This window comes from Fukomys damarensis, unplaced genomic scaffold (genome assembly GCF_012274545.1).
Source record: "Fukomys damarensis isolate Sample0158 unplaced genomic scaffold, DMR_v1.0_HiC HiC_scaffold_15, whole genome shotgun sequence".
In the NCBI taxonomy this organism is placed as follows: domain Eukaryota; kingdom Metazoa; phylum Chordata; class Mammalia; order Rodentia; family Bathyergidae; genus Fukomys; species Fukomys damarensis.
In genome coordinates, this window is record NW_022900927.1 from 56709425 (window position 1) to 56734074 (window position 24650).

At 43.7% G+C, this 24650-nt stretch overlaps 1 protein-coding gene across 1 annotated transcript in view; it reads right to left on the reverse strand.

The window, feature by feature from the left end:
- Ntn4 (netrin 4) overlaps nucleotides 1–22521 on the reverse strand; it is a 101355-nt gene extending 78834 nt beyond the window's left edge. The window contains exon 1 of the mRNA XM_010629175.3: nucleotides 21992–22521. Within this exon, the coding sequence (XP_010627477.1) occupies nucleotides 21992–22465 (474 nt within the window). The 5' untranslated portion in view covers nucleotides 22466–22521. The remainder of the gene's footprint in view (nucleotides 1–21991) is intronic.
- Between the last annotated feature and the right edge of the window lie 2129 nt (nucleotides 22522–24650).

Genomic DNA, 24650 nt, shown 5'->3' on the forward strand with positions numbered 1-24650 from the left:
AATGCTATTTATTGAATGATTGAGTCAATATAGAATCATGTTAATACAGATTTATTTTAATTTTCTAATATACAAATAGTGCATAAGTGTAGTGCATTTTATTTTTTATGTACATTTTATTACTCGAAGACACAATACTAGGAATATATTATATCTTAGTAAGTTTTAGCATTTTGCAAAATATTTTACTTGTATGTTAATCTTGTACCCCGTTCAGTGTGACTAATAAAATTTTACCTGAAAAGAAAAAATGGATTTAATATTATCCAATATAAATCAATACTTTTAAAATGCCAGATTTATATAACGTATTTTCAGTAATAAATTTACACCAACTGCAAGCATGACTATAAAACATTTAAGGGGAGGTGGAACATCTGTCTGATATCATCTAATAAAAAGACAAATTACCTTATAGTAAAAACATTTTCATTAAAAAAAATCACATTTCTTTCCTATTCCATATAAGCCTGGCTAGAATGGCATCTGTGCTGAGAAACATTTCCATTGCACTGTAACACCATCCTTGGTTTTATGTGGCTGTTTACAAGCAGCATCGGTTAATTCAGTCACCTGTTGCTTGTTTCTCCTCATCAACAACAACTCTCCTGATTACTGTTAGGCCGAAAGCACCCCCGAAGCGGAGGACAGACACTGATACATTCGTCTCCATTTCTACTTTTTATCAAGCTATTTAAAAACTTAAATCTCTCAGGCATTTCAGGTTTCCCAAACATATGGGACTGACACACTCTAGTTCTTCTACTGTCGCTTCGCTGACAAGGACAGTTAGATTTTGGGGGACTTCTGAAGCCAGTGTCTGTTGGAGTTGACAGTTTAGGCACTGGAGTCACAAAACTCAAAGAACACACATTCCGTCCAGGCCCCCCAAGAGATTCTAAAACAGTCTCTGCTGCCAGGGATTTAGCTCTGTGGTTCCGCCGCCTGCCTCGCAAGCATAAGGACCCGGGTTCAATCCCCGGTACCAAACCAAACCAAACAAACAAACAAACAAAAAACCCCACAAAAAACAAAAAACAAAGAAACAAACAAAAAAAACCCACCAAAAAAACCCTTTAAAATAGACTCTGCTTACACAGCAAGGTAGGTGTCTGTGAATGAAAAGACATTCTGGGCTTTGAAAGGGCTGTGCGTGGGAGTTCTGGTTTTACGGAAAGAGAAGGCTGGACACGAAAACAGTAAAACTGCCTTGTGGGCGTCCACAGCAGAGCAACTGGTTGGTTTAATTTTAGAGTATTTGTCCTTGACCGAACCACTTTCAGCGAAGCACCTACTCGTCTTAGAGGAGTGTGTCTGTCTTTCGAGCAGCGCCAGCGTCCCTTCGCTGTCGCTGCGGAGCAGTAGACACCCTGTTCCATCAGATCGCCCCCTTTAAAGTGGGAGCCTTATCTCCTGAGATGGGACCTCATGACCTAAGCAAACTCTCAATGGAGCAGGCTGAGGAATGCGGCGCACTTGTACGCTAATAACCTCGGCTTGTAAGGACACAAAAGCCTCTCTGCATGTTTCAAGGGCATATTTACAGGTTTAAAGTGACCAAAAGGCTGCTTCTGAAATATCTTCAAGGGGAAGAGGAAGGGCAGACCTTCAAGGAGGAACAACAACAATAAAAAGCCCAAACAACAACAAAAACCCAAACAACAACAAAAACCAGAAAACTAAAATTAAAAAGAAATATTGGGGACAAAAATACAGTTTAAATTCCCCAATCGATGCGGACTCCTAGCTTTTCCTTCTCCCTTTCTTTGCCCTGTGCAGTTGGAGGGAAAGGAATCCAAGACCCAGTTCTTCTGGAACACACTGAGCCTGGCCAGATTCCTCCACGTGCCCAAGCTCAACCCATCAGAACTCGGTTTCTTAACTTCCAGCCTAATGTGCGTCCCCACATATATATTAGGTATGCAAAATATTTATGACCGTGCATTTTCTATCCCAGGTTATACTTCTGTGGCCAGCCATTTCCAGATTAGAGTTAAAACACGAGGTTAAAGGCAGTGTCACACATGACTCATCTCCTCATTCCACGTACCCTAACCTAAAAGCAACGATGGCTGCTCCTGCCATCCGCAGGGATGCGGAGTTTTTAAAGAGGTGTTAGATAAAGAAGGGTAAATTTGAGCCACTTGTAGGGAAACGGATGCACTTTGAGACCGTCTCAGTGACATTAATCAGACTCACATTCTCTTATAGGACAAACTCAAATTATAATACAGGAAAAAATGAAAGATGGGCTGCAGGAAACAGGGAGCTCGATCTTTTGCAAATGGGAAGAGGACTGAGAGACAGAGGGGTCGGGGAAGGACTGAACGGAAGTGCTACTCCGAGCACCAAGACTTAGAATCCACCCTATTTTTTAATTTGTTTAATGGCCCGTATTCCTCTCTAGACTAGGAGGTCCATGAACTCTGGGGACCTTGTCTGTTTGCCCACCACTGCTCAGCCAATGCTTAGCACATATAATAAATATGTATTTGTTGAAAACTCATAGTCACCCTTAATAATGGCTTATATTTTTATGCATTTGTTTTTATCTCATTTTATCCTTACAGTAGGTCTATGAGACAGTGTTATTCATTCCCATTTTTCAGATATAGAAACTCTAGGAAAATTTAATTAACTTCTCCAAGTTCATCTACCCTTTCCCTGAAGATAAGACCCAGATGGGTAATAATCAGCCTTGAAAACCAGAGAGCAACAATGCCAGCCCCAATGAGCCTATTTTCCTTCCCTGTCGTCCCTATTCTCCTGCTCCGGGGTGACTCTGCAAAGCTGGGTCTGATTTGGGGGGAAACATGGTAGCCAGTGGTTGGAATCCAAGCTACTTCACCCCGACTTCATTTGGCTGTAGAGTTCCTGGAGGTGTTGAGCAGGTGATCAGGGAGGCGAAAATGATCGAAGCCTCCCTTCAGGAGTCAGCACCGCAGCGTCTGAACCATGGTGGGAAAAATGGAGGAAGTGAAAGAGGTAGGGAAGGGGAAGAGTGGCTGCATAGAAAACGCAGAGAAACAAATGTCGGAACCAAAGCTCAAAGCTAAGGCTAAGCTTTGGGGGCCACCATGGCTAGCGGTGAAGAGGGGAGGAGAAAAGATACAAAAAAGGATTAGTGACCAATGTAGCAAAAAACTCAAAGATTTATAATCATTGAAGCCCAAAGAAGTGAGAATTGGCAAATGCAATTCAGAAGATGGAAAACTTGCTGAGTTTGGCTGCATAACAATACTTCTGAGAATAAGAGACAGTTTGTAAGGTTTCAGAAAAGACTATAGGACAAGGAAATAGCAGTAAGAAGAAACGATTGAAGAATGTCAGCAGTTGGTTTATAGGCACCGGCAGACATCGGGTTGTTTTCGGGTTTTGGCTGTTGTGAATAAAACACCAAGAAAGTCACACAGTCACGAGAAGAGCAGGAGCCATCACTTTTCATGGTACTTAGGGGAGGAATCGCTAGGGTACATGGTAAACGCATGCTTCTAAGGAACTGCCAAGCTTTTTCTCTAATGGGGTTGTACGCTTTTGCATCTCTGCTCGCCATGCGAGATGCTACTCATTGTCACCGATACTCGGTATACCAGACTCTTAACCTCAGCTTTCATGGTGAATGTGAGGGATGTCCACTGTGCAGTCTCCTTTCGAGCATCTTTTCATGTGTTTGACATACATCTTCTTGCGGGGAATGTCTATTTGAATCTTTCACCTATTTTATTCTTATTTTTCTTATAGAATTATGAGTTCTTTATGAAGTATTATATATAAAGTTTATTCAGGGACATGACTTGCAAATATTTTCTTCCAGTAGGAGGCTTGCCTTTTTCTGGTCTTTTTTTTTTTTTTTTTTTTTGGTACTAGGATTTTAACTCAGGCACTGTGCTGTTGAGCTACATTCCTGGTCCACTTATCTGAGTTTTTGCAGTAGCTTCTGAACTGGCATCCCTACTGCTATCCTAATCTTGTTTTTTTTTTTTTTTTTTTTTTTTTCCCCTCAACTTCAAGAACTTCATTGGGATTGTCTTGGTAGCATAATACATGATTAGTTTTTGTGAAAATTCCACAGGCATTTGGAAAAAAATATTTTCTGTTTGTTGGATGTAAAATTCTATATGTCTATAAGATTTAGTTTCTGAACTATAGCAATCAAATTCCATATGTCTTCATTCATTTATTTATTTCCACTAGTCCATATTTCCAGTATATAATGTTTACATTATATTCCTGTGTGGCATTGGCACATGTTCATCACACATTTTCATTCTTTTTTAAGTCCCCTTTTCCTTCTCCTCCCTTAATCTCTCTTTTTTTTTTTTTTTTTTGTACTGGGGATTGAACTTGGGTCCTTGCGCTTGCAAGGCAGGCAGTGGAACCACTGAGCTAAATCCCCGGCCTGTTCCTTCATCTCTTGATCCCCTTCCCATGTGAGAAAAATCTACCTACTTCCTTGACAGTATTTTAAAGTAAAAAATTTTAAATTTTATGAAGTTCCACTTCCCAGTATTTTCCATATCTGGCTTGTACATTTAGTTTCCCATCTATGAAACGTTTGCCTAACTTAAGGTCCTGTGTATTTTCTTGGAGAATTTAGCTTTCAGCTCTTACACTCAGATCTGTACTCTGTATGAAGTTAATTTTGCTGCATGGTATGAACTAACTGTTGAGGGCATTATTATTTTTAAGTCCCACATGTGGATGCGTAATTATTCCAGAATGATTTGTTTAAAAAAAAAAGTCCTTTCTTTCTTTAGTTACCATGGCAACTTTGTGTGGCGTACTTTTCCTTATCTTCCTTTTGCTTGAGGTCCTAGCTCTATGGGTTTATAGTTTTCACACAGTTTGGAGAAAGTTTTCCTGTCATTCTTTCAAATGTTTGTGTTTTTGTTTGTTTTGTCCTCTGTTTTTTCTTTTAGACACTAATTGCATAAATGTTATAATACTTAAAATTGCCCCCAGTTCACCGATGCTCTTTTCTCTTTGCGCTTCATTAATTTATAGTTTCTAATATTAGTATTCAAGTTCACCAGCTTTTCTTCTGAAGCATCTAATCTGATGTTTATCTCTTGCAGTGTATTTTTTATTCAGATATTGTTTTTCATTTTCTATATCTTTCATTTCTCTCAAGATGTTCATGTTTTCTTGATCATGTGAAATATATTTATAATAGCTGCTTTAATGGCCTTGTCTGCTAATTCTATCAGCTGTGTCATTTCTGGGGATATTTGTATTTGTTGAAATTTTTTCCTGGTTAGGAGGCATGTTTTCATGCCCGATAATTTTTATTTGGACATTAAACATTGTGAATTTTATATTTTTGCTTCCTGGATTTAGATATATTTCTCTAAGAAAGGTTAGACTTCATTCTGACGTGCAATTAATTTACATGGTATAGGTTGAGTCTCTTGAGGATTGTTCTTAATGTCTGTCAGGATAGATATGATGTAGTCTTTATTCTAGGGCCATTGTAACTCCACTGCTAAGGCTTCCTGAGGACCCCTTGGGGATGCTGCCTGGTGCCTCTACATGATGAGGTCTTCCCAGTCTGGATGATGCCAAAGTGAATTACTCCAAGTCTTACAGAAATACTAGGAATAGTTCAACTACTAATTCTGGGTTCTTCCTCCACTCTTGTAGATTTTTAGGTCACGTAGGCGCAGCTGAGTATTGAGCCAAAAAGTTGAGGAGAACTTTGTGTAGATCACTAGACTTCCCTCTTCTCTGTGATTCTGCCCCACAAATGCTCCACTCAGTGAGACCACTGGATTCTGCATCTCCCTTCCCACTGTGGCTTAGAAATGTCCCCATCAGTAATCTGAGGCAGTCACAGAGCTCACCATATTTGTCTCTTACTTCTTTGATCTGTCTTGGACTACTTGTGTCCAATACCTCAAGACAACCTTATCTTATAGTTTGCCTGGTTTTCTAGTTTTAAGCGGTAGAAGGATAACGCCTCTAACTGTTAATCCTTCATGGACAGAGCCAGAAATCCCAGTCCAAATTGATAACTTTTAGGCTGCTGCAGTTTATGAAATGCTAGAAATGAGACAAACTGGAAAACTTGGCTGATTTTCAGAACACCACTTTGAATGTGTCAATGTAATTCTTTTTTCTTTCCTATTCCCTCCATTTTCCACTTCCCCTTTCTCCCCAAAGGGGGACTCTACTTGAGATTTTTCCCTGGAGTGAATGCAAGTTGCAGAAATTGCTTTCTACATAATTTGTATTAGGGCCATACTTAGTGTCTATATAGTGTTGTAGATCCTGCTTTTTTTCCTCAAAGTAGAGGAAAATTATAGCAGATCTATGCAGAAATTTTACTCATTGAGTTTAAGGTTCTGAGGTTTTCATTATGGCCTTGCTATCATTTAACACAATCAAAATAAAGCTATTCACTTTCTTTGGTGCCTCAGTCGTGCAACTATAATATTGGAATATTTTAATGCATAATGTAAAGTTAGGCGAACAGTAAGAGTGAACAGTAAGAGAGTAAGAGGATAAGAGAGGTAGTTCTTTAATTGAACTGCACTTCAAGAATCATCTTTAGTTTTCATAAAGATATTAAATAGTTAAATATATATATATGGTAGAAAATAAACATTTTCCTGGCCTGTGTGGCATAGAAAGCCACAATTGTCGCACCTTAAGTTGACATTAAAACTAGTTTTCTTGTTGAACATGTATGGGCCTATTGGGGAAACTTCCACTAAAATGTGCTTTAAATTTTCACTAAAGAAACTTTATTAAGAGCAACCAAACTATAAGTTTATAAGCAACCTGATTATAAGTTTTTTTTTAAAGCAAGTGTTATACATTGTTACCTAGTGGGGCGATCCCGCCTATCAAAGGAATAGACTTCAAAGGGCCCCTCCCGATTTAACCTAAGCCACAGATAAATATTTGCCATTACCGTAGTACTAGGCAGGACCCAAGTACTTTATCCTTCACTTGTAGGAGACCTTGGGGAGAAGTATTAGTCACCAGCACGAAAGTTTTCCCTCTAGAGATTAATCTCATATTTTTACCATTAAGTTTCAGTCTGAAGTATGAGGATTAATTTCAAGAGCAGAATTAAGGAAGAGAATTGAAACCTAAATCAGGAAGAAAGACTTGCGGAAATAAAGACCAGCAATTTGTCTTTTAAAAGACACATGTATATTACAATTATAATATATATATATTTCTCTACCTTGCCCTGCATGTACTGAAGTATAATCAATTCTACTGAAAGACAGGTAGGAAAACAATAAATACTATAAAATTAGTCTATGTTTTCTTCTGCTCACAAATGAATAATAATGAATCATTATTGTTAAAAAGCCTTGTGTTAAGCTGGAATCTATCCCCTGTAACTCCTAACGTCGGCCTTAGAGCTATACAAAATAAATCCGTTTCATCTTCTACATGGAAATCTTTCAAATATTTAAGGGTGGTCGTTGACTCAACTTTTGTTCTCTAGATAAAATATCTGTGGTGTTTCATAGTTTCTAAACCATTCACCATCCCTGGCTGAGTAGCAAATGGCCTGTTTTATTTATATGCATCAACCGATGACAGTGTTTTCTAGGTATTTTCTCTGGCACAATGTCAAGCAAATTCACACCTCTATTTCTCATTTTTTCCTCAGTTTTTCTTTTTAATCCACATGCATTTCAAAGGGTTTCTGCAGAACTTAAGCAATATTCAGAAGAAAAGATCTCTAGTATTCTCAATACAGCCAGCTGGGAAGGAACAGAGTGGAACCAGTGGCACGAGAAGGGAAAAAGACCCGCTGCTTATGTCACCTCTGGTGCGGCGAAACAGGAATGCTCCGGGGCGGGGCTCCTACATCTGGGTCAGTGTGACGAAAGCATCTGTGTATTTCTATCACACCTGTCACTGCGTTACTAAACCATGGGTACATAATGTTTCTGGCCACATGCTGTCTAAATGGACGGTGAGACTGGCAGGTAAGGCTGAGGTGACGGGGTAGGGGCCCAGCAGTCTACATATTCAGTACTGAGCAGAATGAGTTCCCCTGAAGTGGAGAAAGTGACCAGCTGACCGCATTATTGGGGCTCAGCTCCACACAGGAGGAACACACTTCCTACGGCAGCCACAGTCCCACAGGCTGCTCGTGGCATCTGCTGGGCCATCTGGAGGTAGCTAAGTGCTTTACTAAGTGGGCTTTTAAAAGAGGAAAGCTAGAAAGAAGCAGAAATAATACATCCCTGAACTCCTGGCCGGGAATTTCCATGTAGGCCTGGTACATGTTTTATAAAGTTCTTAGAAGACAGGTATGTGGGGGTTCTGGTTACATTGCTGCAGATTGATCACCTCTTTTTCTTTCTTTCTTTCCTTTTATTTTTCTTTTGAGAAGCATAAGTAGATTGCAGGCAGAAAGCAGTACACGTGTGGATGGGAATGTGGGTGTTTACAGAGAGATCTGCAAATTTGAAAATCTTTTAAACCGGTTCTGGCTCCCTAACTGAAACAGCTTGAATAAGACTTAATTGAGATCTTTAAAGCCATGTTATTTAAAAAGTCCATCAGTTTTTTTTTGACAGGGTCTGGCTAGGTAGCCAAGGTTGGCCTCAAACTCATTTATGTTGCCTGACTGGCTCTGAACTTGCAACCTTGCTCAAACTCCTGAGTGCTGGGATCACAGCATGCACCACCACACCTAGGAAAGGTTCATTAATCTTAACAAGCTTGCCACATGCAATTGCAGAAAGTATCTGTCGTAAAAGAACAAAGAAAAATCCACAGAGGCAACTGAGATGAGGGCCAGGAACCCAACACTGCTTGCTCACCCCAAGTACACTATAGAGCAATCGCTTAATAGAATCACTTGGAAATTCCTTCAGGAGTCTGAAACACCAGCAAGGTGTAGGTGAATATGTTTCTTTCAGCTTTGATTAGACGACTCATTTTACGCTCATACTTCTTTCATAACACTGCCACCCAAAAATAGCTTCAAGAAGGGAATTCCTTATCTTGTACTTGAGATTCATAGTATAATTTTAAAAGAATTTTAAAAGTCACAACAGATAGGTACAACTAAATATAGATCGAAGGCTCATGGATTAACCTTTCACATCTGATTTGTTCATTTTTCTCTAAATTTAACACCTCACTTTGTTATTGCCTGTCTAGGAATGTAGTTTGGCTACCGCTTTAATAAAAAGCATACAATTATTTATGTTCACTTTATCTGCTATTAACTGACGGAGATTGATAACTGAATGCATGTCTGAAAGTTCTAAGTACAAAGGCAAGTCCTCGACACTGTTGGGAACACTGACAGATGATCTTAATACAAGAAGTTTCCAGTTTACAACTGGTTTGTGTTCTAAAAATGTAGGTTCCTTGTCTGGATTTCAGATTGTACTTTCCATTTATTTTGTTTATTCTTGTGTCCCCCCAAGCCTGGGAGAGTGTTAGACACATCATGGGTACCCAGCTACCTTTTGAATGACCAGATGAACCAGCCCAAAGTATCTCCTTCAGTATTAATGAATGTAATGGGCCTTTATTCCTAGTAGTTAGTATTTATATCGATAGCCCTTAGCCATTTATAAAACACATTGACATATGCCTTATTCTGGTGTTTCACACACTGACCCAATTTAAAAGTGAAGGTACTAGAATAAGGAGATAGCCATTTGGCTACCTTGGAAGTTCAGGAATGGAACTGGAGTGCAGGAGTGGGAGTTGAGAAGGAATGTCAGAGTGAAAACTGCCAGAACCTGGGAATGAAACGGATGTGAGGCCCCTGCTCCTATATGCACTCTGCCACACTTCATCTGGTGATGTTATAATACAGAGATTAAAATGTCAACCATTAATACAAAGAGGAGACGCGGGGAGCAGGGACTCTACTTTTTCCTCCCACCTTCTCTTTCTCAGGCAATGAAGTGACTTCCGTTTGTTAAATGGCTGAGAGGAAGGGCAGCTCCTTTTGGAGTAGCAAGAAATAAGATCCCCCACCTAGTAACCCGCAAAATGAGGGTTCCTGCTGAGCCAGCAGGAGGAAGCCCTGACCTGGCTATGCAGTGCCTCACTGCTATAGCTGTGTGGGAAGGATTTTCTTAAATCGCAACTTGTCTATTCAGAGTTGGATGGAGCACGAAAGGGTCGTGACGCACCTCTGATTCTGTAATGAGATTTCTCTAGCACGCTTCTCACTGGGGTTTGTGTGGCTTTTGCTGAAACGTTTCATGGGATGGGTAACTGGAGAGAGATCCCTTTGTCTTTGGTTGCATCTGGGTTTTCAGAAAGTCTTTCTTTGGTCATACTGTTGCCTTCGGAAGGCATCAAAGTCCACTTAATCCCTCTTCAAACATCTGAAGAATGCTAGCAATTCCTGAACATCCATAAACCCTCTCATAGGCGAAATATCCCAAGTTAATTGTTCATTATATAACCAACAAGGTTCCCTGCTCTGGGCAGCTTTCTCTAAACAGTACTCTCCCGACCTAAGCACAGTACTCCAGCTATGCATGGACTGGAGAAAAGAACAGAAGGACTACTTGCTCTTTTGCTTGGAACATTGTTCTGCTAATGCGGGCCTGTGGCACATTCACTTTTTTTTGGCAGTCATGATATTGTTGACTCAACGTTGAAACCACAGTCAACTAAAACTCTTAGGTCTTTTTCACATGAAGAGCTGGCAAGTCACACCTCTTCCTTCTTAGCAGTTCTGATTATGTCGTCTCTACCCAGGAGAACGTGGATGGGTTCCCACTACCCACGAGGGCAAGTCCAAAGTCACTGGCATACAAGACCCTGAGCCTCCAAGGTCAGCTTCACCTCCTCCCTCACCCCTCTCTCTGCCCCAGTGCCCAACGCACCACCGTCCCCAGCCATTCTGCAGGTCGACTTCACTATGTGCATGTTTCCATGGGATTATCCTTTCCATCCTTCAGTGATTTATCCATTTTTTAAGAGACAGCAGTTCAAGAGTCCCAGTTAGACTCAACTTCTTGAAGAGGATATGTGAAGGTAATAAGCAAAAAAACCCAGCTTATAATTTTTGCAAAAAAACTTGCAGTTTGTTTTGACTAAAAACCTGATACCTAAGCCCCTTTCTCTAGCAAAAGTTTCTCCCTTACTAGTTTCACTTCCCAGCTCTAGAAAATCAGGTGAGCTGAATGTGGTACCTGAAACAGCAATTCTCTGGGAGGGATCATAAAGTTTGGTACTTTATTCCAGGGAACCAAACAGCCACACAGGCTTGTCCAACGATAGCGTCGTGAGGTGACTGTTTTTCACAATCACAAAATAGCCATTCTTGCAGCCAACACAGCACTGTGACAAGAAGGCCATTTGGGAACACTGCAGAAGATCAGGTTCCGTTTTCTATCTTTCCCAATGATACTGATGACAAATTAAACTTCCCAAGTGAACCTTTAAGTGCACCTCGCATTGTTTTCCAAGGAGTGGAGACAGATGCACTTGCCCTCAGGACAGGAGCCCTCAGTACCAGGTCTCTGCAGATTAGGGGCAGAGCCTGGGGTCTGGGCTCAGAAAAGATGGGACTCACGGTATCTTATCTATATGACTGTCTCCCTGAGGGTCTGTCATCCCAAAGGGCCAACTGAGGCGGGGCCTGACAAGTTGTCTCACAGACATACTGATTAATACGCTTGTGATGAAAGGGCAGTGAAGAAGGCAATGAAAAGTCATCTTCAGTAATATTAATAATGCCTCAGAGCTCATCTATGTGATAAAGAACATGTTGGGCAGAGTGTTAGAGGGTAAGGCAGCGTTTCTCAAGGTGCAGTCTGCATGACTCCAAGGAGCTCACAAAAGGACGGGATGGGCACTGTGATGGAAACCAATGTAGGGAACTATGGGTGCCTGCATGTGACACACACACACACACAGTGAACCTAACTCAAAATTTTTGTTAGAGGTGAAGTTTAAGCAAAGTCCTTAAGTATGAACAGGAATTACCCTAGCCATTTATCTATCCATACTTCCTTCTATCCATCCATCCATCTAAAATATTTGAGTGACAACCTGTTTAAATGAACGAGAGGTACAACTGAGGGATGGAGATCAGAAGAGCTGCTCAAGCCAAGGAAGTGTCTGTCAGAGGTCAAGAAATTCCCCAGACACAGCTGGAGGCTGCAGAGTAGGAGGCAGTGATAAGAAATGAAGGTGGGTAACCTCCAGTGACAGAGAACCTTTTAGGGGCCAAAGCCCAAACTGCAACCCAAGACCCACTTATTTTATTGCAAAGTGCCAACACTCCAGTTAAACCTGAATACTGAAATTTTAGTTTAGAAAAGAAATGACCCTCCATTCACACTTTTTGTCTCAAAAGAAAAACACAGTAAGTAGGTATAGGTTCATCACCACCAGCCTAGCCTGTCACCGTAAAGAATGAGACAAAATCACGGGGCGACAGGCAGTAGATAAGGAAGAGTCTTAAGCCATGCAAGCCAGGAAGTGACATTTTGTATTCTAAAAAGATCCTTCAGAGTGCAGTGCAGAAAACAGATCGGGGAGCAAGTGAGGCAGAATAGAGAGAATATTTAGTAGACATTGCAAGAAGGTACAGAGATGGAAAATGATGCTGGCACGTACTAAATGTCTGGAGGGGGGCCTGGGATTTAGCTCAGTGGTTCCACTGCCTGCCTCACAAGCATAAGGTACTGAGTTCAGTCCCCAGTACCCACTCACCCCCCCCCAAAGAAAAACAAATGTCTGCAGGAATAGAGTCTCTCAAGAGAGTCTCAAGTAGGATAGCGACTCAGTGGGAAAGGACTGGGAGAATATTAGCAGCTGAATGAAGGACAGGAGTATGACTCTCAGCTTTTTGCCTCAGTGGGTCTTTCTGAACTGGGCACCGATGCCGATTTTATATGTTTTATCTCTGTTAAAGAAGTTTGTAAGAGTCTAGCTTTTCAGCTGAGAGTGAATAGGGGGATTGAAGAGGGGTCTTAGAGAGAGGATAGTAATATTGATGAGAGTCACTAAGGAATGAAAGAGCTGACAAAGGACTTGAGAAATGTTGGAAGGCCAAATGGAGAGTAAAAAACACACATTTGTAGAGGAATCCACCTCAGCACAATTGTGTTGTTGTTTTCCTTAGAAGAGTTCAGGTGTCTGGGCGAGGCGGCAAGAAGGAGAGCACTAGTGTTGATCTAGAGTTAGGATGCTGCAGAAAGATGAGCTATACAGACTGAGAACCAACAGAAGAGGCCAGAGAGAAAACCACGGACAGGCTTCGGATCATGTCTGTTTCTGCAGAGAAAGAGGAGTCAGAGGCAAGGTAAAGTAAATAGTCTACTGGGATGGAACTAGATGCTTTGAGGGAAGACGTGAAAAACGAAAGAAGAACCATCAAGAGTACATGGGAAATGAGGGTTGGGAAGCCAGGGTTGTCAGTCACCTGTTTTTGGTTTTTGCTACACATACAACCCTCTTCTTCCCCTGCCTCTAAAAGGACTGCAGCGGGCTTATTACAGTTTTTACCCTTTGGTAAGCAGCAAAGAGGGTGCTGTTGTTATGCCTAATGAGGGTTGGGAAGCCAGGGTTGTCAGTCACCTGTTTTTGGTTTTTGCTACACATACAACCCCCTTCTTCCCCTGCCTCTAAAAGGACTGCACCGGGCTTATTACACTGTTTTTACCCTTTGGTAAGCAGCAAAGAGGGTGCTGTTGTTATGCAACGGTGAGCTTTGCACCCCTCTGGGTGTGTTGGGACAGAGACGACAAAGCTGAGGATTCTGGAGGCTGACTGTATCTCATTCTTCTACTTCATCCTGGGCTGGACATCTGCCACTTGCTGTACTACTGAGCTACACCCTCAGCCCCACATTTGGCTTTTTTGAGGGGGAGTTGTTTGTGTTTTGTTTGTTAGTGCTGGGGATAGAAGTCAGGGAGCACTGGTGAGTTATATCTTCACTGCATTTTTTAAAAATTAGGGTGTCACTAAGTTGCCCAGGCTGGCTCCAAACTTGTGATCCTTCTGCCTCAGCCTCCCTGGAAGCTGGGATTATTGGCACGTGCCACCACACACAGCCTAGCCTTTGTTTTGTTTTGTTTTGTGACCAGGGCATGCTGTACTACTAAGCTATACTCCTTGATCTACACTTAGTTTTTATCTGGGGGTGGGAAGTGGACCCAGGGGGATTTTTATTGGAACATAGAGTCTGAGAGAAATGTAGGTAGCAGCACTAAACGGTGCAAGAGAGTCAACCACTTTTTGTCTCTTTGCTTCAATTTTCAAACAGAGAAGCCCTTTTCATTAGCCGCCAAAAGACACAACATTTGCACAAATGAACATGATGTCATGTAGAAAGCATTTGAATATTTTTCGTAATTATTTTTTGCTTTAGGAACTATGATCATGAAGTGTAAAAGTAACATCAGTGAACATAGCTGGGGCCTAGGAAGACTCCTCCTCTGCAGGTAGATTAGTGAGAGAAGAGAAATGTCACAGGAAGAAGGCTGCCATTTTGCTTCTTTGCTCATTAGCAAGAGAAATCATCCAGGAAAAGAATGCATGCCTTAGAGTTAAAGAGATCCGTGCAGAACTCCCAGTGCAAAAGCCGGTACATTCTGTAGAGATCTCTAAATGTGGGTTTCTGTTCTCCTCTTTAACAGAACAACTCAGCATTAATAGATGCAAATTGAAGCAAATGCAAACACTTTTACTAAAATGGGACTAGTTGTCTACCCTGCAAACTTTAAGTAAGTGGTCTCCAACATTACATTCTGGAAATCAGATTAGGCAGGAAAATGTACACAGTGCTATGTTTTAATTTTTCCCCCAAAGTAGGCTGGTCTGGGACATTCCAGAAAATTACTCCTAAAGATTGGAATTTTGAAAGTCAGAAAAGGATGAGAAACTAGATGAGTCAAAATGAAACAGAATATGGGGCCCTCAAAATCAGAGGGCCCCAAAAACCAACATTCCTCTTTCAGCATGGTATTTTCAAAGATTTCTTTCCCCTACAGAATAGCATCTCAATCTTTGTTCCGCTACCCTTTTCCTCTTTCATTTCTATGGTTAGTGTTTTCCCTGCTCTCTGATTGTTTTGGTTCCTCTTCTAGGAAGCAGGGAGATCTGTTTTTTTTTTTTTTTTTTTGTACCGGGATCGAACTCAGGACCTTGGGCTTGTGAGGCAGGTGGTGGAACCACTGAGCTCAATCCCTGGGCCTGTTTTGGTTCCTCTTTTGAGAAGCTACCGCTGGTCCTTCCCACTTCCCTCTCACTTGCCGTTTTAGAATTTACACCCACCATTCTGACTCTGGCAATTCAACTCAATGGTATTCAACTTGTGTGTTGCTTAATTAGAATAGCCAGACCCCTAAGTGAGATAGGTTTCTGGATGCTACTTGGGATTTTAGAAGTGTTTTCAGTAATGACAGCATCAACAGACAAAGTTTAATCCCCTCTGACCTCGGGTCTCAGACCTTCCTCTTTCCTATTCACACCCACTCTCTCAAGGATCTCCTCCAGTTTCAGTTTCAAATACCCTCCCTCCACTGGTGACTCCCAAAGGTATAATTATTATTTTTTGGTACCAGGGATTGAACATGGGACCTATGTTTTCGAGGCAGGTGGCAGATCCACTGAGATAAATCCCAACCCTCAAAGTTAGTATTTGGTCCAGGGTTATCTGACCTCTGATCCCACAGATCTGACGTCCTCCTTGGTATTGCCACCTGGATAGGCAAGGTCCACTTAACAAATCCAAACCGAGCTCCCGTGCTCCTCCCCAAGCCGCCTCCCCCAGGGGCTTCTCCATCCAGCCAGCGGCTACCCGCTTCTTGCAGATGCTCAAGCTGCAGACTCCCTCCCCCCTTTCTGTCACGCTGCACCCAGCCTGCCCTGTTGCCTAGTAGTGAGCCGAATGGATACACCAACGATCCGTGGGGTCAGAGTTCGGAGAAGTCTGGACAGAATACGTAACCTTAGGAGTCACCTCAGTGCAGAGGGTACTTAAAGCTATAAAAACTGGATGAGATCATGAAGTCAGTGGGCGTGGATGGGAAAGAGGAGGGGCTGAGATCCAAGGTCAGAGGGGATTAAACTTTGTGCTGCCATTAGCGTTGGCTTTTTATGGCAAAGGGATCCAGAATCCATTTTCGCAGAATTCCCACTGCGACCCTCTGTCCACACACCACCAGATCTAGCCTGAGTCATGGCCACAGCATTCTAACAGGTCTCCCTCACACTCTTTGGTCTTTTCTTAATGTACAAACCAGAGTGATCCTCTTCAAAATCGAGCACATCGCCCTTCTGCTTAAAACCCCAACGGCTTCCACCACTCAGAGTGAAAACCAATGATGGGATAAGTAAACCCAGATTAACTTATGGTCCAGATTACTTTGAGAGCCAACCAAGATGCTAACGTATTTAACTTTAATTGATCTGGGGCTAAATTGGGGTCACCCTGAGACACCTACTTTTGAGGTACCTCGATCTCCACCTCTCCCCATCCTGTCTCTCTCCAGGTCCTTGCTGTCCTGAGGGCCCCAGGCCGAGCTGCTCCTGGCCTCTGCTCTTTACCCTATGTACCTGCACGGCTCCCCTCTACTTTCCTGCAGGACCTTACTCAAAAGTCTCACTGAGGCTTTTCCTGGGAGCTACATCTCCACACCCCCTTGTCCACAACCTAGTCCCTTTCCTTGCTTTATTTATTTATTTTGGCATTTATCACTACCTGAATATTCTGTATATTTGACTTATTTAGCATCTTACATTGAGAAGGGAAACTTGAGGGCAGGAGTTTCTGACTTTTGTTCTGCATTTCCAACTCCCAGCACACGGGAGGCACCTCACAAATATTTGCAGAAACAGAGAATGAATCGTGGCTCTTTGACGGAACTGGCATTTAAGTAGACAGGTAACATCCAACACAGCTAACAAACACATTATTATTTTATAGAGACTCTCATCGGATCCCGCCCAGAGAATGCATTTCGGACATTCGCTCCTTGACGGGGTCTGTCTGAGCGCAGAGGCCCAGTGCTGGCAGCCACAGAGCAAACACAATGACACACAGGACAGTGTCAGTCAGGGAACCAGCTCCATGGGAGCAGAGAGACAGGGATGTGACATAACCATCAGCTACCCCTGAGTGGCCTGGAGCACACAGCAGGGACAGGCCCATCCTCACCGAGTTTCTGGCACTCACTTCTCACTGCTGATCCTCCTAGGTTTGATGTGACTCGCCTTCTTGTCTTCCAGGACCCCCAAACCCTCACACCTCCACCAAGGCTCCAGGGGCTCCGAAGCCTCGGAGTCACCCCACATGACCAAGTACACCTGCCTTCCGGGTGCCCGTCCCTCTCTGTTCTCTGTTCGGCCTCCATTTTTCAATCGATCATTACAAGAATGCAACATTTTACAGTCTGGTCTCTCAGTTTCCAGAATACAAATAGACAAATGCAAACAAATGCCAACTGAGCTTCTACAAAGCAGCCAGGAAGCATTTGTTTTGCCACCCCCCCCAAATCTATCCTTTGAAATAAGTAGATAAAATCGTTTACGGGGTGCATGTCTGGGTTCATTCTATTATTTTGTAGCTTCTTTAAATAATTTTAACTGATAAAAGTGTTCTGTAGCTTTTCTTTAAACTAAAGTCACAAATCCTTCAGTCTGCTTCAATAATAGCAAACCCTTTCCTGCTGTATTCTCTGTCGTTTTCTTTAAACTAAAGTCACAAATCCTTCAGTCTGCTTCAATAATAGCAAACCCTTTCCTGCTGGTATTCTCTGCCCCCTGCCTGGTTTTACTTTCTCCTTAGTATTTATCACACTGATACACTGTGTATTTTATTTGTTCTCCCCCCCAACTCTCTCCATCTCTCTCTCTCTCTCTCTCTCCCTCTCTCTCTCTCTCCCTCTCTCTCTCCATTCTTCTGCTTCCCCACTTAGAATCTAATCTCTGAGGACAGAGATTTTCATATGCTTGGTTCACTGCCGGTATCCCTAGTACTTGGAATGGAATCTGACAACAGCTCAACAATTATTGGAATGAATAAGTGAATAAGCAGTGTTTAAGATCCTTTACTAATTGTCCCTTCCCCGTACCATAACTTATCTTGTGTGACTGCCAACTCAGCGTTTCCATGCTAACCAGAATCTGTGAATCTTATCTCCTGCCTGTCTTATTCATTTCTCCCTCTCAGCCATTTGAAGATCTTCTTGTACCCAATCCCCGCTTGTTATACCATCCATCCATCTACCCAGTCATCCATCCATTCAGTTATAGATTTATTGAGTGTTTGTGAGCCAAGCAACATGGTAAATTCTGGGGATGACACAACCCCTGCCCTTTGGAACAGTCCCGTCTATTCAAGGGTTGCTCGGGACCCAGCTCCTCCCTCGGTTCTTGGCTTTCCTTACCTCTGTCTCTGACTTTACAGCCCTCCCTTTCAGTGCTATAGATATTTGTCACGCCCCGGGAAAAACTCTGCATTTGGGTTGTTGCTATCCAACTTGCAGAGTTCTGGAGCAAGTGTTTCTCCCTTCCCTGGAGATGCTGCCTGCATCACTGGACAGTTGCTTTGGGTCACCGAGCAGATGTTGCTTCCTGCATGGTGTTGACCAAAATTCCAGCTCCACCAGGCCTGGCTGTGTGGGGCCTAAAACAGCTCGCTGTATCTCCCCACTCGCCTGTGTTTTCGGTTCTCAGAGGTGATCTGAGGGTGCATCTTTGGATTGCAAAAGAGCATAATTAATCCATCACCTTTAGCTTCAAGGTTGTTATTATCTACTTCTCCTCCAAAATAGAAGGCTAACGCTCCAAAGGAAAGAGAGGCTTGCAATCAACCACCCCCGCCGAGCCCCAGGCCCATGTGCCTCGTGCCAGGGCTTGGGGAGCACTTGTACTTTGTGGATCTTTAGGGTCCTAAGGGAGGGTAACTGGGGGTCTTCAAGAAGAGGGCCCAGGAAGTAGCAACGACACACTTACTTCTCCCACTTGGGGCACACGTATATTTACGAATGTCCAACTTTGTTAAACCTGGTTACTGGAGTTTGAGTGTGTCCTCTGAAAGTTCATGCATTGGCTGGGCGTGGCGGTGCACACCTGTAAGCCCAGCACTTGAGAGGCTGAGGCAGGAGGATTGCTGTGAGTTCAAAGCCAGCCTGGGCTACACAGCGAGTGCAAGGCCAGCCTGAACTATATAGTGAGACCCTGTCTCACACAAACAGACAAACAAACGACAACTAAAAGTTCATGTGTTGCAAACTTCATCCCTAGACAGATCCGCTCACAGTGCTTGGTGGGGGTGACTTGGGGAGGATGACTGCATTCACACAGTACAGCTGTGGAAGAGAGGCCCCAGGAATCAAGCGCGCTCTGCTGCACCGGTGATATCCTTGCGACTGTGGGATGTAGTAATGAGGCCCTCACCAGATGCAGAGCAGATCCATGTTCTCGGGCTTCTCGGCCTCCAGAGCTATGAGGGACACAGACCTCCCTATAAATTCCTCAGGCACAGGTATCGTGGTTTAGCAACAGAAAACAGACTGAGGCACCGGTCAGTGTTTCCAGCCTAATCTGATGACTGAACCCTTTAATTCTAGATGACCAGGGACGTCTCAGAAGACACGACTGCTTGGGAGAAGCCTGTTTGGCAGACCCTTTATCATCTTCACGATATACCTAAATGAGTTACAGCGAACGGGTCTGAGAGCTCGGCAGGAGGTAGGCATGCACATGGTTGTCTGCCAGCAGCTCTAGGGGACCCATAGCAGAGGGAGAACCAAGTTTTATGGGACCAATACTAGGCTCTGAGTCAGAAAACCGGGGAGCATTCCTTGCTCTGTCACAGAGTTCCCCAGATGTTGCTGGGCAAATCGCCTTAGCTCTGAACCACACTCTTTTCTCCGGGGAAGGAGAACCCGGGTAGGACTTAACCACACCCTAGTTTTTGAAAGCTGCTGGCCAGTTTAGGAAGTCTGTGTAGCAGGTCCCACTTTGGTTTGAAAAGGTGCTCTTCTGGGGTAGGAGGTATAGCTCAGTGGGTGAAGCACTTGGACAGACTGGGTGAGGCCCTATTCCGTGCTCTGACTCAGAAGGGAAAGATTAGTTCCCAAACCTGTCTGTCCTCTGAAGGAAGGGAATTCTAAAATGGGCCAAAGTACATTTGAAATAGTGCTGTAAGGGGGAATTAAGTTGTGCTTGACATGATGCAAAGTTTAGTTTCTGTTTGCTTGCGATTTGATGTAAGCATTGATGACAGGAAGTAGTTTAAGAAAACAGATTTTTGTTTCCACTCGAGGCGAGATAAGTGTTACTTTCGTCATCTCTAATTCCTGGACTGCTGTGATAAATTCAGTGTGGTTCTTGCTGAAGCACGTGTGGCTGCCACCCGCTTGCTGGAATCGTATGTTGCTCTTTCCCAGATGAACACAGCCGCTGGCACAGAGGTGTAGCGAGTGCACAGAACTCTGTGGCTCTACTCCAAGGCCACGAGTTCAAGCCACGCATCTGCGTCGACGGTGTTCTGAGCACAAGGAGACCATGAAGCTAACTCTCTTTCCTGCCCCGGGATCTTTAAAAATTGTCCATCATGACAGGGGACGAATGGGCTTGTGATACTAAGGAGACTCTGGGCACCACGGTGCCAGCAGCACCCTTCCTAGTGGTCTCCTCAGCCGCTGACGATGCGGTGACATCTCTTTGTGGCAGTGGGGGTGGGAAGCAGGTTTCCAACCCAACCTGTTCTCAGGCCCCTGGTGAGCTCTGCCCGCCAATAAGCTACAGACAGACTGCGTAGCACGAGTTCAGGGCCTGACACAGTAAGGACCCAACAGATGCTTATTCAGCACACAGATGCCTCCTAGCAGGGGCGTGCCGAAGTGTCTGTAGCCCCTCCAACAGGTGCATCATGCGCGTACCCAACGCTTTAGTATCCGCTTCTCAACCCTGGTACTGTTGACATGTGCTGGGTAACTCTTCTGGGAGTAGGGAAGGGAATTGCTGTCTGAGTTGGGTGGTGTCCCTCCCTGACTTCTACCTAGTAGATGCCAATGATGTCCTTCTCCACCCCGAAGTGTCAACTGACAAATGCCTCATGGTAGGAGGGTGTGGAATCACTCTTCATCTGGAAGCTAAATTCATGATATGCACACAGATCAGAATGATAATACCACCTGTTCTCCTTTGTTTCCAAATTGATTTTTCTTGATCTACTTATTGTAGGTATTACAGTCTCTTTCCTCTGCTTTTACTCAGCCTTCTGCGAGTTTCGGGGATGGGGGGACCTTTCTAGCTGCCTTTACCTAAGTTGAAAAGATTTGTTTCCCATAAAGGAAAGGAAAATATGAAACAAAGAGAAATCATTCCACACAGAAATTGAACCAGTATCCAAGGAGGCTGTTTTGCAGAATAAATTTGAGCTGGTCTTAGACCCAGGATAGAACTAAGTTCCTAAACTGGAACAGATGTGTCTCTAAACCCAAAGGAACCTTTTTGTCTTAAAAGAAACTTACCTTCATTTGTTTGCTATGCACTTTTGGTATCTTAAAGATAAAACTCCAGTGTCCCACAAAAGTATCCTTCTGACAAACAGACTTCTTTTGTCTGTTGGCTTTGTTTTTATTTACTTCCTATTTATGTTAACACTATCAGGAAGATACCAGGCGCAGCTGGAGGAACAGGCTGTCTCTTCACCCTCAGAAACATGAGTTGTGCTGTTAACTGAACAATCCAGCAGCCTCTGTAACCTCTAAAGCTGAGGACGATGTGTGTCTACCTTTCTCCAAATGAGAAAACAACAACAACAACAACAACAAAAACAAAAAAAACTTAGAATCTTAGAATTCTGCCTTAAACCCAGCCAGTGGGCAAACTGCTTGAAAACGACTACGCATCCACGTCTAAGGATGAGAGATAATTTACGACAAATAGAGCTCATGAAAAATTCGAATTTCCTTCATGTTATTACAAGTATAGCTTCACGCTTTAAAAAAATGTGGGCTGGTAACATTTTTCTGCCTCACTTTACTTACAGTGCACAGTGAGATGCTCTTACCTCGCCTCCCGTGCAGGGAAAAGGACTGGAGTATCTAGAGGTGCAAAGAGCTCCCTTCCTGACAACGTCGTCTTCCAGGCCGAAGGTGGCTGAGCAGTTCGTTGCAAAGTACTTGTAAGGCTTCCACGTCTTTCCAAAGTCCTGGGACCGGTCCAGCACCATGGCTGCCGGCCTGGGGGACTTGAACACCATAATCAGGTGAGTGAAGTAGAATTCAGCCTCCAGGTCTAACTGAATCTTCTCCCTGTGCACGTCCTCTGCAGACTGCCACCATGTGCGGGGGAACCTGAAAGACGAGTCTGCCATGGCGGAGGGCGGGTGAGCCAGGTGAGGGTGGGCAGCGTTGCACTTGTCACACCTGGGCTGGCGGCACGTGCCATCGGCGTTGTCGCTGGAGAAGCAGTACAGTTCGGTGCCATTCTCACCACAGGTGCTGTCTGCCCAGAGTTTTCTCCCCAGAGCCAAATTTCCCATGCGAGGGTTGCAGGCTTTTTCACAGCGGGAGCTCGCTCCAGCTACTCTGCTCAGTCCTAAGGAGGGGAAGGCACATGTCATCATTGGGGCAAACCCATGGAGAAAGAGCCTCTCTACCTGCGCCACCTACACCAGCCAAAGTACCCGCAAAGGGCTTGAGACTTTCCGTAACGGGGACACTCTAGCATGTTTGATCCCGAACATTTCTACCTTCACAGTGCCTTTGTGCCTGTTGAATATGTGTGTTTTATTTCTTATGTTTGGATATAAAATTCATGGAAGAGGAAAAAAACCACTTTAGGTCACGGTTGAGGGAGAGAGGACCCACACATTGGGCTGAGGAATATTGGCTTAATAGTTTCAGGTACTTTGCTTTATAGATGTTCTCTGTTTTTGAAATGTTTTTGAAGTTCACAAATTATACCCCCCCAAATTTTTTAAATAACATATTACAATTTTCAAATATAAGTTGAGTCCTTATATTGCATTATCTACCATGTTTATATGAGAATGTATTCAATTGCAAAAGTAGAATTCTATTTTCTGTATATTTTTAAGCCAATGAAGAGATAAGTTCCTTAGGAAAAGTAGTATGAGATATTTAGAAAATATACAATGGGACTTCATTTAGGGAGGCAAAGCCAGAGGCTAGAGGATCTCAAACGTGCGATATCCATTTCTGATATTAAGTGTGAAAGAGCCACCTCTAAACTGCCAAATGATGGGAGAGCTTATTTCTCATGCTCCCTGCCTCTTGGCTGTGCCTACCTAGGACAGGTTGTACAGTAGCTGCCTGTTTGCTTAAGAGGAGGATGTTTACAGTCTGGAAGCTGCTATCACCACCTTCAGCCACTGTCTGAGAATCAAAACACTTTCTTAAAGAAATATACTCTTGCTCCCATACAGTGGTCTAACAGGCCTTAGTGTTTTTCTGTTTTTGTTTTTGGTACCAGGGATCAAACCTCAGGATCTTGTGCTTGCAGGCAGGCATGGAGCCACTGAGCTAAATCCCCAGCCAACAGGCCTCAATGTTTTGAAATCACTTGAAATGATAAACATCATTCACTTGTTAGCATTCTGACTACATATCATAATCCTTTAAGTAGGTCTTATTTTCATTATGAATACCTTAAGCAAAAGCACCTATTTTAAGAGCTAAAACAGAGAGGAACAGAAGGAAAAGGAAACCAGACCCCGAACTGAAGGTCCCTGCTTAGTTTCGCCCTGTTCAGAGGAAGCAGATCTGAGCTGCCATCCCCGTGGCTTTGGAAGGTGCTGGATGACAAGTTTGGCCAGAATGGAGACTTACACACACACAGATGGACACAGTAGCGCAAGCAAAGCAAAGGGCTTCTTCAGGCATTATTTTTTAGACATCAGGGAAAGCGTGCAGGATGCCTGGACTCCACTTGCCATTGTTCTGGTTAGCTGGGGGCAACAGTTGCTTGTGGTCAGAATCACACAAACACAGTGTACTGTGACTCACCTGTAAGGCATTTCAGGGAAAATCGTATACTGCCTGTACAAGTATTTTTGACTTGAAACACTCGCCTGGTAATATTTATTTACAAGCTCCTGACTGCTCGCATGTTTTTACCATAACATGGTTTGAAAAGGGAAGGGTTTATTAAAGGTCATTTTCCTGCCGGAGGAGGAGCGTGCACTAGGGCACTAAACACGTGTATAAGGAGGGAGAATTTAAGTGAAATCGTAGCCCTTTAGCAGCTCTTTGGAGAAATACTGAAGACATTTAGCAACTGCTCCTAAGCTAGTGAGCCCAGACAATATTTGATAATAATGAGCAGTAAGCAAGGTACTTAGAGGTCCCTAAAGAAGTGGTTCTCCAACGCAGCAAGGATGCTCCCGTGACGCCGTGCTTTGGGATGCAGGCTCCGACGCCTGGGTTCCCCTGGTGGAAGAAGAATCCAAAGCCAGACTGGCCTCTAAACACACGGCCCATTCCTGGAGGAGGCGAGCTCCTCCGAGGGAGCTCCAGCGCCTTCACTTTCTTCCCCCGTTGCCCACAGAGCAGCACCTCTGCCTAAGTGGAAACCGGGTGACCCGCGCGGCGGAGGGCGAGGAGCAGAAGGGGCTCCCGGTTTTAGAAACAGCGACCCGGGAGCCGGTGGCCTAGGGCAGTCCAGGACGGCCAGGGTCGGAGAGGGAAGGAGCGGGCACCTGGCGA